This window comes from Planococcus citri, chromosome 4 (genome assembly GCF_950023065.1).
Source record: "Planococcus citri chromosome 4, ihPlaCitr1.1, whole genome shotgun sequence".
Taxonomy (NCBI): Eukaryota; Metazoa; Arthropoda; class Insecta; order Hemiptera; family Pseudococcidae; genus Planococcus; species Planococcus citri.
In genome coordinates this window covers 12,717,711-12,730,007 of record NC_088680.1, presented here as the reverse complement: position 1 = coordinate 12,730,007, position 12,297 = coordinate 12,717,711, and the positions used below count along the sequence as shown (strand labels likewise).

At 36.8% G+C, this 12,297-nt stretch overlaps 1 protein-coding gene across 1 annotated transcript; it reads left to right on the top strand.

Annotated features, from left to right (window-relative positions):
• Nucleotides 1-443: 443 nt before the first annotated feature.
• Nucleotides 444-10,460, top strand: LOC135844926 (uncharacterized). The gene is made up of 2 exons (XM_065363320.1): nt 444-730; nt 7,922-10,460. Exon 2 carries the CDS (start codon nt 7,949-7,951, stop codon nt 10,154-10,156), a length of 2,208 nt encoding a protein of 735 aa, XP_065219392.1. The 5' UTR covers nt 444-730; nt 7,922-7,948; the 3' UTR covers nt 10,157-10,460.
• Nucleotides 10,461-12,297: the final 1,837 nt, after the last annotated feature.

Below are 12,297 nucleotides of genomic sequence, written 5' to 3'. Positions count from 1 at the left end.
TTCGAGGACTTTTGGCATTTATTCTAAAGCTACCTATTTAAAAAATGTCGATTTATTTATACAATTCTTTAATTTTTTTAATTAAAAAATCTGTAAAACAGGTTGCCTTTTTTAAAATTATAAGTAGGTTATATTTTTATAGATCAAACCGCTGACTGAATGTCTGAATAAAATAATTTAACAAGAGGCGTAACGAAGTGATGTGTGGTGAGGGGGGACGAGAGACTGAAATTTTCTCAAGTTTTTCGCCAGATTTACCCAGCTTTTCATCTCAACCCCCCCTCCCCCTCAGTGTTTTTCATGCTAATTAGTCAGATGTAGTTCGAACAAATGTTGAGAGGGTGGGGGTTGGAAACAAAAATGTTAAATAATTTCAAATGTTCAAAAAGCATGTTGCAATTCACTCGTTTACGAATGTTTATTTATTTGTATTGCACCACGTTAGATAGTATAAGAGAAAAGTAGATGGTTCAGCGGCTGGAGAGCACGTGTAGTTAGTAGTTAGTTACTAGTTAGTTACAACGGTCGCTCGCAGTCGCATCGGAAGAGTTGTGAGGTCGTGATTGTGTTTTTCGGGAGTTATTACACCCATTTTTTTTAACCGAAGCGAATTGCGTGTGTGTTGATTCACTTTTACCTGTCGATCGGTTAAAAATATTATAAATCTCGAGCATTAATATTGTTGCAGAATAGATTTGAACTTTTTAAAATCATTTCTGAATTAACGGAGGTAAGTTATCGCGATTTTCACATACTTATAATAACTTACCTACTTACTACCTAGATCTATTTACTTGCGGTGACATTATCCGCTAGATGTAGATTCAAACTAGATATACGAAAGAAATCAGCTCACAAAAATTCTGTACCAAGTAGCTCAAACAGTTTTCGAGTTCAATTCGACAAAAATCTCAGCAATTTGAAAAGGGAAGGGGAAAAGTGAACTCGAAATTCCTTGCAATTGTGGACTCATTTTTTCACCTCTAGTCCTAAGTTTCATTTTTCGACTCTTGAAAAATCAAAGGCCATGGGGTGGGTGAATGGCAACTATGTTCCAGGGGCATAAAAATAAAGTACGTTTCAAATTTCAGCTTCTTAGGTCAATTTTATAAACTTACATAATATGATTCTTCTCAATTATTTTCGGCTGTAATGATCTGATAAACTCGTCAAAAATCGAGAAATGCACTGGTCAGAAAAATTGGAAAACACATTGGAAAAAAACTTCGGGAAACAAAATAATAAAAGGCAAAAAAATGGAATGGTTTTTTAATGCATTAGGTAGTGATCAAAGTGATTTCAGAATTCTTGAAAATCACTCGTTATCAAAATAAAAGCATTGAAAATAAACGTTTCACATATGAAATTATAGAGCCCTACTTTCACCACATTGTACCTGTGGCTGTGGTTGACTTCCTAGTTGTTGTATACTCGTAGGATTGCGATGCGTGCTGCAAGTCGAAATGTTGTTGATTGCACCACCTTGCATGGTGTCTAAACAAAAAGCCAAAAGGTAATGTGAAATGTGCGGTGCGTCAAGGGGAAGTAGGGAACCTATAGCGGAAGAACAATCAGCTGGATGTTGTGACCATGGTTGTGACTATTCAAATTTCAAAGAACAGGAGAGTGTAGTTTATAAACAGTAGTGTATTGAGGTTGCAACCTTTGGAACTAATACCCCTATTTCAACTAAACGACACTAGCGCGACACCTGAATTTGCATTTAATTGAGGTAGCAACTTTTGGAACTATACCCCTATTTCAACTCTAAAACAATGCAAACACACTAGCGCTGCACCAGAGGTTGCAGCCTCATAGTATAGTCACGCCAGCAGTCATTTCTGTTCTGTTGTCATTGACTTTTTTTTTAAATCAAAGTTTGTGTTAGTTATACTCCATCGCCATCCTGAATTTGAATATCATTGAGGGATACCTACAGTCGTAGTTTCCAGAATTAATCCTAGATTCAGTAAGTTTTTAGGTTCTTAGTACATATTTTTATATCATGTACCTACGTACCGAATCGAAATATGTACTTACATAAGAAGAATATGGAGATAAAATTGTGGGGTGCAAATGCGAGGATTTTTCGATTTTTTTTTTTCACTCCCATTCCCTGAAGCTGTTAGGTTCTTCGGGTGAGAAAGTCACGTCACGAACGATTCAGGCACCTCGATGAAAAATAAGTGATGCCGATGAGCCCCACAATCTCACAAAGTGTGATGAAAAAACATCGAAGTATTGGACAAAATTTTCAAAATTGTAAACTTTCTAGTTTAACGCAACAAGTGCCTAGGCTCACTAGGGTGGGCCGTCTTTGACTTTTTTTTTTGGAAATTTGGTGAGGGGGTGATAAAAAGCTGTGGGGGAACCTCAAAAGACTGTAGGAAAAATTTGGGGTCCCAGACTTCACCCAGCACTTTGCAACCGGAGTTCTAAATTTTGAAATTTTCAAAAAAAAAATCAAAAATTTAAAAAAAAAAGAATTTTTGATTTTGTTGGTGTTTATTGGCCGCATTATGCCAATTTAGGAGTAAAAAGTCATTTTCAATCGGTTTTCTCACTTTATTGGAAATTTTATCTTGCTTTTATAATACGCAAAAACAGCAATTTTCAAGATAATTCGCGATTCATTTTGATTTTTACAAATTGATTATTCATTTGAAGTCTATTGGGACGTAGAATAGGTATGGAGCGCTAGTGTGCATATTGTTGAGTAGGTAACGAAAAGGTGAACAACAAACGTCGACAACCAATCACAACATTGTTTCGTTCAGATATGAATGGTTCTGTTTGTTCTTGAGGAGGGCAGAGAGGATGGCGGAGGGTTTGTTGTTCACCTTTTCGCACCTTTTCGATTTTGTCACCAGAGTTCAGCCACTCTGTGCGCTACGTCCGAATTTAGGATACGACTTGAAGTGGCCCCTCCATCTCCTTCCCTCCACCTCTAGAGATTCTCAATTAGCGCATAATTTCTAGAGTATTGGCATTAGTAATCTTAAAAATGTACATACTTGCGATTCTCTCACTCAATACCCGGATTACCATACTTTGTGCGGCCATTTCGATCAAATTGTCTAAATTCTCTCTTTTTGCTTTTGGGTTTGATTTTTTCCAACATTTACTAAACTGTAGTGGGAGAAGAAATTCCCGAAATGTAATCAGAATGCTGTCAAAAAAGACGTTTACATGGGTATTCAAAGCTACTGCGAACGAATCTAAAATGGAATTTATGATTATACGTATAAAATAGCACAATAAAACTGATGAGAAATCGAAAAACCCACCAAAATATCTCTAAAAATTACACTACATATGTACTAGGATTCTAAACAGAGTAGGTACATATATTCAAAAGTACTTTTCACTTTGAAAAAAGCATCAAAATTTGATTAAATCGAGGTATGTACTTGCGATAGGGAGGCTGAAATTTGGCGTACCTATGCTTCATTTTCAACGTCCTGAATCGATTGATGGTGATTTTGAGTAATTGTAGAGTCACCGAGGGAGAGGGGGGAATGTAGGATTTTCCAGTTTTGGAAAATTTGTCTGAAAATGAAATTCTGAACGTGTAAACTCTCATTACCAACTTTGTGGCTTTATAAATTCGTAAATCATTTCTACCAATTGAGATTCAGATTCAGATTTTGATCGTATTTTTTCGATGATTAAAAAATTCAAAAAATTGACTGGAGGCTTTAGAAGTTAAAACTGCTTGAAATCGGAGGATGGAAAATTCTATGCTCGAACAGAATTATACGCTAATTGAGAATCTCTGGAAGTAGGGGGAGGGGTCATTTCAAGTCATATGTGACAAAACGCATCCCAAGACTTCAAATGAATAACAAATTTGTGAAAATCAAAATGAATCGCGAATTGTCTTGAAAATGGCTGTTTTTGCATATTTTAAAAGCGAGATAAAATCTTTAATAAAGTGAAAAACCCAATTGAAAATGTTTTTTTACTCCTAAATTGGCATAATGCGACCAATAACCATTAAAAAAATCAAAAATATATTTTTTAAAATTTTTGATTGTTTTGAAAATTTTAAAATGTGGAACCCTGGTTGCAAAATGCTGGGTGAAGTCTGAGACCTCAATTTCTTCCTACAGTCTTTTGAGGTTCCTCCACAACTTTTTATCACCCCCCCCCCCTTCTCACCAAATTTCCAAAAAAAAAGAAGTCAAAGACAGCCCACCTACTAATTTTGAGATTTATTTCTAGAAAAATTGGTGCCAAAAGCATCTTAACCGCGTCATCCATTATAACCTTGAAATGTGACTAGTGATTATTATTCTTTCAAATTTCATTGATTCAATTTTATTGGATTATTTTGGAAAATTAAAAACTTTGTAAAACCCACAAATTTTTATTTGATCTATTGATTTTTTTTGAGCTGCTTTATTTAGTAACTACATACATACATACATACATACATACATACATACATACACCACTACACCAGATTTGGAAATATGCCATTTTTTGTCATACCTACTTACGAAGAAATTTTATACGACTTGTAGGGGTATCTGTGATCGCATTGGACAACGCAAGGTGCCTTTGTATTACGTTCGACTCGACCTAACGGAATTCTAGGTATCTAAAAGCAGTCCTCGCGAGTCCGATGCGTTTCACAACCACCCTTTACATACTACAGTGATACATATACGTCTCAAAGTCGCTCTTTTTGTATATGTATCAAGAAGTAGTACCATAGTGAAGAACACTGGCCAGTGTACCTAAACTGAACCTTTTTTTTGGTACAGTTTTCTGTAATGTGATTGGTTTAACCATCCACATTACAAAACAATGTTATTGAAACAAGGTTTCAGGCTAGCTTCTTTTCTACTGGTCAATAGAAATAAGGGTTTTTATATAAATATAAGCTGTATCTAGCTTAGAAACTAGTCTTGTAAATACTTACAACTAAATAACATCTTCTTGTTGACTTGTTGGTTTACTGATTCAACTCACTCATGAACCTTTTCATTCTCACGTTCTCTCTCTCTTTTCTCTCTTCTCTCTTGCACCCATTCAACTACTTGCGGGCCTCATGGTATGTGTGTAGTTGTACAGGCACGTTTCTTTTATTCCTTCTCTCTCTGGACTTTGCTTAGCTCTATACATGGGCCTGCTGGTCCAGGTATAGTTGCTGCTGAGTTCTCTTTTTCTCAGTTACATATCCCAACAGGCCACGTGGTACAGCCAGATATTTTCCTCAACTTCTTGTGATTTGAATGGGCCTTATGGTACAGACTTTTCATACTCATTCCAATATCTGAATGGGGCCTGTGGTACGTACAGATAATATTACTACACCCTCTCCTTGCAATACGAATGGGCCTTGTGGTACGGACAAATTGCATCACCCTAAGTATCCAGACTGGGCCTAGTGGTACGGTGCAGGCCTCCTTACGACTTAGGGAAATTGTAGGTGTTATTGTTGGTGGCTGAGTACGCAACACTATGGGCCAGGAGACCCCCTAAAACGCGCGTAATTCAATATTTTATCCCAGTATAGATATATATAAGAAAAAGTAATTGATCCTTATGTTTTTGAGGTCGTAGAATCCGAATTTGGCAAAAAAAAATTCGTGGGGTGGGGGGGGGGGTGAGGCGTTAGAGGGGGAGAAATGAAAAATTTGTGCATATCAACGTGCGATACATCGATATGTATGTTTTTGAGGTCGCAGAATCCGAATCTGATGATATTTTTTTCGTTTAGGTGGGGGGTGAGGCGTTGGAGGGGGAGAAATGAAAAATTTGAGCATATCAGCGTTCGATACATCGATATGTATGTTTTTGAGGTCGTAGAATCCGAATTTGGTAATATTTTTTTGGTGGGGTGGAGGGGTGAAGCGTTAGAGGGGGGAGAAATGAAAATTGCTTTTTCCATGAATTAATTTTCCAAAGTGACCGTTTTTTACATGACGTTGATTTTCGTGTTTCTATGAAAATTATCGAATTCCGTCGAATTCCGCGTACTTTTTGACTTGGACAGGTTCAGTAGTATGTGCGGAATAGGAATGCATGATTTTTGGGTGCCCCCAGGTGCCCCGAGGTTTTTTGAACATATCAACGTTTGATACATCGAAATGCATGTTTTTGAGGTCGTACAATCCGAATTCGATTTTTTTTGGGTGGGGAGGTGTAGGGGGGATGAAGCATGTAGTTGGAGGGAAGAGAAAAATTCACGTGTGTGCGTTTGGAGCGATTTTCATCAAAATTATGTATTTTTGAAAACTAAAAATATCATAAAAAACCTCGGGGCACCTGGGGGCACCCAAAAATCATGCATTCCTATTCCGCACATACTACTGAACCTGTCCAAGTCAAAAAGTACGCGGAATTCGATAATTTTCATAGAAACACGAAAATCAACGTCATGTAAAAAACGGTCACTTTGAAAAATTAATTCTGGAAAAAGCAATTTTCATTTCTCCCCCTCTAACGCTTCACCCCTCCACCCCACCAAAAAAATATTACCAAATTCGGATTCTACGACCTCAAAAACATACATATCGATGTATCGAACGTTGATATGCTCAAATTTTTCATTTCACCCCCTCCAACGCCTCACCCCCCACCTAAACGAAAAAAATATCATCAGATTCGGATTCTGCGACCTCAAAAACATACATATCGATGTATCGCACGTTGATATGCACAAATTTTTCATTTCTCCCCCTCTAACGCCTCACCCCCCCCACCCCACGAAATTTTTTTTGCCAAATTCGGATTCTACGACCTCAAAAACATTAGGATCAATGACTTTTTCTTATATATATCTATACTGGGATAAAATATTGAATTACGCGCGTTTTAGGGGGTCTCCTGGCCCACAGTGCGCAATAGGTGGCAACGAATTTGCGAACCAAAAACGGACGCTCTCCCCCTGTTACGACTTACGACCACATTGGTCAACCAGGGCCTTGGTAGACATACAGTTACTGAGAGACTCAATACATGAAATATGTTTTCTCACCATTCTCTTGATTCCATTACATGATAAGACTGAAATGAAAAAATCACACATCAGTGTGAAAACTGCTCAAAACTCTAAAATTTACTCAGGTATAACCAAAAGTGGCGTATTTCCATACCGGCCTTTATGGGTTCTCCTGGTCTGTGTGCAGCAACCAATTTAACCAGATTTTTTTTCAAGTTAGAGGACTGCTTGGATAGGTAGTCCCTCACAAAATTTTAGTAGTAGGTATAGTTGCCCAATCGCAAAACTATACGGGTTCCAAAGACGTCCAATTGTCCAAATGGTCGAAAAATGCGATTGGGCTGCTACAACTTTGGGGATTGTCATTTGAAGTCAAAAGTAGAGTTTCAGACGATTTCAAAAGTTGTTGCAGTCCAATCGCATTTTTCGACCACATTCGGGGAATTTTAAAATTTTTGTAACACATAGAAAAGATGATCCCCAAAGTTGAAGCCGCCCAATCGCATTTTTCGAACATTTTTGGGACAGTTTTTTGAAATTTTGAGCCCTAGAATATACCTATGCCCTTTTGGATGCGCAGACTCGAAATCGTGTCCAAACTGCAGAAACCTAAACTTGTGACCAGAAAAGACGATTCCTAAAGTTGTGGCTGCCCAATCGAAATTTGGGCAAATTTTAAAAAAACTATAGTCCCAGAAAACACCTCACAGGCCCTGCAACTTTTTAACGTATTGATGTATCCTCGAAAAATCAAAATTTTGGAAACTTTGGACCCCTGTGAGACCGGTAGTTTTGCGATTGGGAAGCTATAAATTTTTTAGTGGACTACCCTAGGGGTCCTGTTACTTTTGGAAAAAAAATCTGGTCAAATCGTTTATGCAAACTCATGAGGCTTCCTTGTGAGAAGTTCCCTACTGGGGTTTTCCAGCCAACTGCATTCTAATACTATTCCTACGTTATTTGTTTCAGAAATCGAATTTGATTTCTTTCATTGATATGGAGACTGTTGGGATTGATTTGGACAACAAATACACATATTTTCCACCTTTTCCAAGATTAGAAGATCTGGCTGGCCTCTCGCTAGTTTTGAATTTGTGGAATTATTATTATTCTCACTATCACGACACGGATTCTTGTGATGATGATCTCGAAAAGGTGAATGAAATGATTAATGATATGAAGATGCCGAACTGCATTAAAGAAAAAATGATCGATCTTTGTGAAACCATTGACCGCCATTTAGATCATAATCGCTATGGCCGTGAGGATATGATGAACATGTGCAACTATCTTGGAAATAAAAAACATTTTTTTCTTTACGGAGCTGCTTGGGACACAAATGGGCACATCAACGACAAAAAAACTGCGCAGAAAGTTTTGAAGTGTCCTGAACGGTTGAATGATAACGATCTGATGTTTCGGATCATGGTCAAATACTGCTTAGAAAATGATATAAAGGATTTTCCGTTGTCTTCGTTGAGTGAAAAATTTTATGAAAAAAGTAGGTTTACCATACGTGACGAATTAACAGATTATTGGATCGAGTTCAAAGTTAATGAAAGAACGGGCCGGCACCAACGCCATTACCAACGCATGCTACTCGACAGTCTGAAACGTAATACCCGTTTCTTCTGTCCTCGGCCTATGCACGTGTACGAATACTTCTGGTATTTCTTGGATGAAAATGAACAAGTGACCATTACAAGAAATTTGATTCAACATGTAAGAAGTGACAGCATGTTTTTTCTATTCTCAAAACTAAATAGGCATCAGCTGAGGAGTTTATACTTGGAAGAGCCAGCTGCCATCATTGCAAATTATTTTTATTCAGAAGATTTCAAGCTGGTAAATGCAGCATGGGCACGTGTCCGGTCAACAATCAAAGAAGAGGAATTCGAACGTTTGATTTATAAGATATTGCACTCAGAAATATTTCGCAAAGACGACAACATACAGTATTTGATCGATATGTGGAACAACGCCCCCGATAACTTGATCGAATACGTCATAAATGTTAAAAATTGTGAAATTACATCTACGTTGTTTCCAAATGAATCAAAATACTCGTACGAATATTATGTAAAATCATCCAGTTTCAAATTTTTAAAATTCATTCTACTTCAAACTACGATTGAATTCAGAAAGCAATTTTTGGTAGATAAAGGACTACCATTGATATTGAATTATTCCGATGTGTTCAGTTCATTAATCGAACATTGTTTAGATGCGACTGATCAGATGGAAACCAAGGAGATGGTGCTAATCAAAGCAATAGAATCAGAAAATACTGAAATTCTACGTCGTTTTCGTGATTTATTATACTCCAGTGTAAATGAATTTTATGAATTTTTAGAATTTTTCACATTAGAACCAAATTTACAGATGCGAGTAAAAAAGCGTTTGCTGAGATCTGGAGTACTAATCATCGGAAAACTGAACAGAGTTGATAATTGGGCAAAAATATGCCAATTTATAGACGAATTGTATTCCAATGATGAAAAAGAAGCTCGTCGGCAGAAAAATAAAACTGTGAAATCATTTTTGCACTCTCACTTCTATTACGGGTATTGCTTTCGACGAAACGGCGATGAAAACTTTACTGAAATCGAAAATCTCATGACTCAATTTCTTACCGCTGAAGAAATTGCAACTGCCAAAGAAGACATAATTGACTACTTTCAATCGGTTTTCTGTTCCGATACAGTATGGCATCGTCCTGATTTATTATCAAAAAGAGTGAATATTTTGAAACTTACTGCTTGGTGTTATGATGGTGATGAGGAAAGAATGTCACAATTCAAACGTTCATTTCCAATTGATAAAGCGTTTCAACATTTTTTGCGTGAAGCAGTAGAACGATACGTGAATGGAAGAGACGCCGATCTATCATTTTCTCCATTGGATCAACTTTTGTGTTGGAAATTCTCATCAAAAAAATATATCAAGAAGTTTAAAAGGAGGCAAATACACCATGTTATGAAAAGCGAACTGTTCGCGTACTTTATATGTAAAAAAGAAATACATCCATTCGTAGTGAAGAAAATTATTGCGTGGATTTTTGATGACAATGAATTCAAAATTGAAGAGTTTGAACAACTTTACCAGGAAGAAATTTCGATTAAAATTATTCATTGGTTAAATCCGAGAAAAGATTGTTCTGTATGTAGAGAGTATACTTATCATAGCAGCGATGAATCCGACTAATATTTTATTAGGTACCTAATACCTATTTAATTTAGTTAATTTATCGGTTTCGTCATTCGTGATAAAAATGTGATGCATGTTGCCTACTCAAGTATCCTTTTTATAATGTACATGCTGATTCATATTTTCATTTTCTCTCATCTTAGGTAATTCTAATTGTGATTTTTGTGATAAGTCATTCATTCAACACCGATAGATTTTATTTTTCCTTTCCTATTTTAAGAAAATTAAGATAAGAAAAAATATCAATAATTCAATATTGAATTTATTAATGTTATCAATTAAATTTTCATTGCTCGCAATATCTCTTTGTTCTGAGTATGGTATTTTAAATTGTTTTTTTTTCTGTAATTGAGTAAATTTATGTGCATTGAGGTACAAAAAGGCTCTTTGAAAACCTGTCAAGAAATCGTTTTTCACTTTATTACTTAGTGATTCTCGTTCGACTATTAAAGCAGGTGGGGGCATTAAGAGTATGCACTCAACGTTTGATACACTTTGGATGGGAAGCAAGTATGAGTTGGGAGGTGGAAACAAGAACAAAAATCCTTACAAGGGAACCGCTTGAGGTGTCCGCCTCCGATTTGAACGGAACCGCGATTTTTGGAAAGAGCATGTTCTAAAACCCCCAAATCCACATTTTCAGCTGCCCAAGTTCATTTTTCGATTTTTGGCGAATTTTTGAAAATCCAAAATTGACAATTTTGGTGATTTATGTTTTTTTTTTTAAAAGTATGTACTTGATCAATAAAAATGTTCAACATAAGTCCTAAAACTGATATTACCCCCTCCCCCAATCCAAATTTCGCCATTTCCCGCCATTCTGGAGCCTCCAGCGCGATTTTTCAATTTCTCCAGAATTTTGAATTTGCTCCAGAAGGCGTGAATATGAAGTTGGGCAGCTAAAAATCGAGTTGTGTGTTATACTCGACCTGTTTAACGAATTTATCCACATTTGAGCCGATTCTGGGGCGGACAACTCAAGAGTGGTTTTTTGACCAGCTTTTTTTCAAAATAAAAATATTCAAAAATCAAAAAATTCCCGTTTGCGAGAAAATTTTCGAAATTTGCGCGAATCGCAGTATTTTGTCATGAACAAACCCCCTGAGGCCGAATTTCGCCATTTCCAGCCATTCTGGAGGCTCCAGCGCGATTTTTCAATTTCTCCAGAATTTTGAATTTGCTCCAGAAGGCGTGAATATGTAATTGTGCCGCTAAAAATCGAGTTGTGTGTTATACTCGAACTGTTTAACGAATTTATTCACATTTGAGCCGATTCTGGAGCGGACACCTCAAGAGTGGTTTTTTGACCAGCTTTTTTTCAAAATAAAAATATCCAAAAATCAAAAATTTCTCGTTTGTGAGAAAATTTTTGAAATTTGCGCGAATCGCTGTATTTCGTCATTAATTAACCACACGAGAGCGAATTTCACCATTTCCAGCCTTTCTTGGGCCTCCCTTTAATTTTTGGATATTTTTATTGTGAAAACAGGTGGTCAAAAAACCCACATTTCCATCATCGCAGCTCAAAGAGTTTTCATCTATTTGAAGAGATAATCGATCTTGGTGTAATTGTGGACAATAGAATAGTAGGTGTTGAACAGATATGGGTTCAGAAGAGCAAAATTGACATGATGGCTTAGGGGCTTTTAGGTAAAGATGGTTGTGTGATTTTGGTGTGTCCAATTCTCAGCCTTGTCAAGATAACTTCTTCAAGTCTATTTAAGTGGGAGAGGTTTGTCCAAGAATGAACTGATTTTTTAGTGTGCGTAGCACACTATTGGTTTCGCTTTGAGAAATGAAATTTCATTATACATGAATGTTCTCTTAAACTATCCAACCGTTTTTTGTACCTATTGGACACCATTTGAGAATCATTAAGGCGGAGGGAATAGATTATTTTTCATTCAATTCGGATGGGTAATTGCTGAGTAATTGCAATTTTAGTTCATTATTTTAATGCATTAAATCCTAAAAAAGGGAAAAGGGGACTTGCAAAACACCTGCCGCTCATTGTACCCTGCTATACCCCCAGTCTATTCCATCTCCGCTTTTCAAATCAGCTGTCTCATTGTACCCTGTTACACCCCTCATCTGTTAGCTGTATGTTCCAAGTGGGAGTGGTTTGGTGGGGCGTTTAC

Bases quoted from the DNA above. Each gene is read 5' to 3' on its own strand.
- LOC135844926 (XM_065363320.1), top strand. From the start codon at position 7,949: ATGGAGACTGTTGGGATTGATTTGGACAACAAATACACATATTTTCCA.